The following is a 4291-nucleotide window of genomic DNA, read 5'->3' as shown; positions in this document are numbered from 1 at the left end:
GTATACGTGTGCATCTGTCTGTATGCGTCCACGTGTGTGGGTGTGTGCACGTGTGTGTGCATGTGTGTGCGTGTCCATACACACGTGTCTCTGTGTGTATCTGTGCATCTGATGCAGGTGCATCCATGTCTGCATCCATGTGTGTGCACCCGTGTGCACGCATGTGTGTACGTGTTGCACACTCACGTGGCCGTGGGAGCAGCTACAGGAGTGGTGAGCATGGGCTCGGTCTGCAAGGAGCACAGGGACTTCCAGAGGCTGGGTGGGGGCAGGGACGGGCGTGGAGGGTGGTCTGGGGGTGGGGACAGCACAGCCACGGCCCCGGCAGGCGAGAGCATCGCTTACTCAGGACGAGTGTCTTTTGAATGGATGTTTTTATTTCTAATTTTGATAAAATGCCACATGTGACCCCACTGACGAGGTTAGTTTGTACACACGCACACACAGCGATGGGTCAGCCGGGGGCTGCGGGGTCCGCCAGAGGGTGGCGGCCCGGTGCTCAGTAGCAGGTGCTCGCTGTGTCGGACAAGACCAGGGACACGTTGTACAGGGTGGGTTTACCGGTGGACTTGTCCACGCTCCTCTCGGTCACCATGTGGGGCAGGGCCTCGTGGCCTACAACACAGGTGTAGGTCTCCCCAGCGCTCCAGTCCTCCTCGCTCACGGTCAGGGTGCTGTGGACAAAGTAGAGGCCGGGGGCTTGCGGCTCGGGCGTTGGGGCGCTGGTCACGTAGCTGTCGGGGGACATGGGCTGCCCCTTCTGCAGCCACTGCACGAACACGTCTGGGGGAGAGAAGCCCTTCACCAGGCAGGTGACCGAGGCTGACTCCCGCAGGCTCAGCTGCTCCCGGCTTGGTGGCAGGACATACACAGCTGGCATGTGCTTGGCAACCTCTGTGGGAGGAAAGAGAGTGGTGAGCTCAGGCCGGGGGCCACTGGGGAGAGACCCCCAGAGCCTGGAGAGTCCCGGGGCAGAGTGGGCGCGGGCCCCTACCCTTGGGCCTGGAGACGGTCTTCTTCAGAGGCGAGGGCAGGTCCGTGTGGGTGACAGTGCAGGTGAACTGTTCTCCCGACTCCCAGTCCTCCACACAAACCGTGGCCTCCCCCATGGCACTGAAGGTGATGTTGGGGTGGCTCTCAGAGATGTTGGTGTGGGTTTTCAGAGGCTCGCCATTCTGGCGGGTCCAGGAGATGGTCAGGCTGTCGTAGGTGGCCAGGTCTGTGACCAGGCAGGACAGCTTGGCCGACTTGGTGAGGAAGATGCTAGCAAAGGAGGGGGGGATGGTGAAGATGCTGATGCCGACTGCTGAATCTAGATCAGGAGAGAGTTTGTGTCAGTGACCGGTTGGATGTGAAATCAGGCAGAGGTGGAGATTTTCCCCAAAGAACATAGGCTGAATTCACACCGAGCCTTCCTGAGCCCCAAGGACCCACTGGAGGGGCATGCTGGGCTCCCACCTCCCTGCCCTTGGCCACTCCGGGAAGCCAAGGCTCAGGGAGCTGCTGGCCTGAGTGGAACCCCGTGGTGCACGTGAGGGACCCCCACCCTGAGGGGCTGCACTAGGGGCCAGAGCACTCACTGGGGGTGCACGTGGAGGACACGTTCTTCTCGGAGATCACTCCGCTGTGCTCCACTTGGCAGGTGAACACACTCTGGCTGAGCCAGGCACTCTCGGTGATGGTCAGCATGCTGAGGACCCTGTAGGTCACAGCCCCAGACACTTTGTCCTCAGCCTCCACCTTGCCGGTGTCGATGCCGGACTCGATCTGCTTTCCATCACGAAACCAGGACACGGAGATCTGTTTGGGGCTGAAACCTCTGGCCTGGCAGAGGAGTTGGGACGTGCGCTGGCTGTTGCCAGAGAAGGCATCGCGGGGCGGGATGAAGACAGTCACGTTGGGGGACAGCTCTCCCCTCACTGCTGGGAGGGGACAAGGCATCAGTCAGCTCACGTGGCCTCACCCTGCCCACCTGGCCATGGGTAGAAGGGCATGGCTCTCACCTGGGAGGGGCACTTCCACAGATTTGTCACCGTTGGGGTGTTTGACCTTGCATGTGAGGTACTCATCAGAGCCCTGCAGGACGTCCACGGAGGGCAGGAACACCTGGGAGGTAGCCACGTACTTGCCCTCTCTCAGAAACGAAGGGAAGTTCTTGATGTCCTGGTTGCTGACCGCACTGCTGTTCTGATAGTCCCAGGAGAAGGTGATGGAGTTGGGCAGGAAGTCCCGGGCCAGGCAGCCCATGGCCACCAGGGTCTCATCAGATGGGAAGCTCTCACAGGTGATGAGGGGGAAGAGGTTTGGAGGGGACGGGCTCTCTGAGGACCAGAGAGGGACAGGAGTTGAGTGACAAGGTGTCTTCTTCCCACGCTCCGCCAGGCAGGCCTGAGCCAGCCCCGTGGCCCCCTCACCCCACTGCCACAAGGGCTGGCCTCATGGCCTCCCCAGCCTGGACCAACAGTGCAGCGGGCGGCTGGGCGGAGGCCGAGTCTAGCTGGGAAAGGGAGGCGCAGCAGCCCTCACCCAGCCGCAAAAGCCCAGCTCTGCACTTGTGAGAAGCTGGGGAAAGACGTGGCCTCTGCCTTATCCTCGAGCACTCTGGTGCCCTGGCTCCCAGCTCAGGATGGCTCGGCCAGTGCTGCCTTCCCTCTGAGACACCGCAGCCAGACTGGTACGCTCAGCCACAAGCCCCATGAGCGGTCTGTGACACAGGTTGAGGGCATGAAGAGGAGCCCCCCAGCCAGGCCCCCAGACCTGGCCTGTGTGTCTAGGGTCAGTGGACGGTATGTATGTGAAGAGTCGGACCATGCAGACTCCCCTTGGCCTGTTCTTAGCACAACCGGGTCGTTGAAGTCAGACCAATGTTAGTCAGGACCGTCCAGCAAGGCCAGCCCAGCCCAGCTAGGACTAAATGGCCCAATGCAGGGGAATCTAGCCCAAACTAGGACATCAAACGCCTCTGGGCCAAGCTAGCTCAGCCAGTCCATTTCTGCTGGACCAGCTCAGCAACCTGGCTAATCAGCTCAATGTACCAAGCCTAGCCCAACTCAGCCCAATTCAGTGCAGCCCAGCCTAGCCCAGCTCAGCTCAGCTCACCCGAGCCTACCTCAGCCCAATTCAGCTCAGCTCATCCAGCCCAATTCAGCTCAGCCCAGCTCAGCCCAGCCTGGTTCAGCCCAGCTCCATCTAGCTCAGCTCAGCTCACCCCACCCAGCCCAGTCTAGTTCAGCCCACCTCAGCCCAATTCAGCCCAGCCCAGCCTAGCTCAGCTCAGCTCAGCTCAGCCCAGTTCAGCCGAGCTCAGCCCAGCTCCATCCAGCTCAGCTCGTCTCACCCAGCCCCGTTTAGCTTAGCCCAGATCACCCAGCCCAGCCCAGATCAGCCCGGTTCAGCTCAGCCCAGCCCAGCCCAGTCCAGCCCAGCTCAGATCAGCTCAGTCCAGCTCAGCCCAGCTCAGCCCAGTTCAGCTCAGCCTGGTTCAGCCCAGCTCAGCCAAGCTCAGCTCATCTCACCCAGCCTGGTTCAGTTCAGCCCAGCTCATCCAGCCCAGCCCAGTTCAGCCCAGTTCAGCCCAGCCCAGCCCAGCTCAGCCCAGCCTGGTTTAGCTGAGCTCAGCGCAGCTCAGCTCAGTTCACCCAGCCTGGTTCAGCTCAGCTCAGCTCAGGCCAGCTCAAGCCAGCTCACCCCGCTCAGCTCAGCTCACCCAGCCCAGCTCAGTGCAGCTCAGCCCAGCCCAGCTCAGGCCAGCTCAGCCCAGTTTAGCCCAATTCAACCCAGCTTATCCCAGCTCATCTAGCCTGGTTCAGCTCACTCAGCCTGGTTCAGCTCAGCCCAGCTCACCCAGACCAGTTCAGCTCAGTCCACCTCAGCCCAGCTCAGCCCAGTTCAGCCCAGCTTATCCAGCTCAGCTCAGCTCACCCAGCCTAGCTCAGCCCGGCTCAGCCCAGCCTAGCCCAGCTCAGCCCAGCTCAGCTCAGCCCAACTCACCTAGCCTGGTTCAGCTCAGCCCAGCTCACCCAGCCTGGTTCAGCTCAGCCCAGCTCAGTCCAGCTTAGCCAAGCCCAGCTCAGCCCAGCTCAGCTCAGCCCAACTCACCTAGCCTGGTTCAGCTCAGCCCAGCTCACCCAGCCTGGTTCAGCTCAGCCCAGCTCAGTCCAGCTTAGCCAAGCCCAGCTCAGCCCAGTTCAGCCCAGCCCAGGCCAGCCCAGCTCAGCCCAGCTCACGCAGCCCAGTTCAGCTCAGCTCAGCTCACCCAGCCCAGCTCAGCCCAGCTCACCAGCTCAGCTCA

The 4291-nt window shown here is 61.7% G+C and overlaps 1 gene segment (V, D, J or C); it reads right to left on the bottom strand.

The window, feature by feature from the left end:
- Positions 1–357: 357 nt before the first annotated feature.
- Positions 358–4167, bottom strand: LOC116629712. The segment is given in 5 exon segments: positions 358–894; positions 995–1312; positions 1581–1919; positions 2004–2321; positions 4128–4167. Coding segments are annotated over 4 exon segments (1296 nt in total).
- Positions 4168–4291: the final 124 nt, after the last annotated feature.

The sequence above is a fragment of the Phoca vitulina genome, unplaced genomic scaffold, assembly GCF_004348235.1.
Source record: "Phoca vitulina isolate PV1807 unplaced genomic scaffold, GSC_HSeal_1.0 scaffold2413, whole genome shotgun sequence".
NCBI lineage: Eukaryota > Metazoa > Chordata > Mammalia > Carnivora > Phocidae > Phoca > Phoca vitulina.
This window is presented reverse-complemented; position numbering and strand designations above follow the sequence as displayed.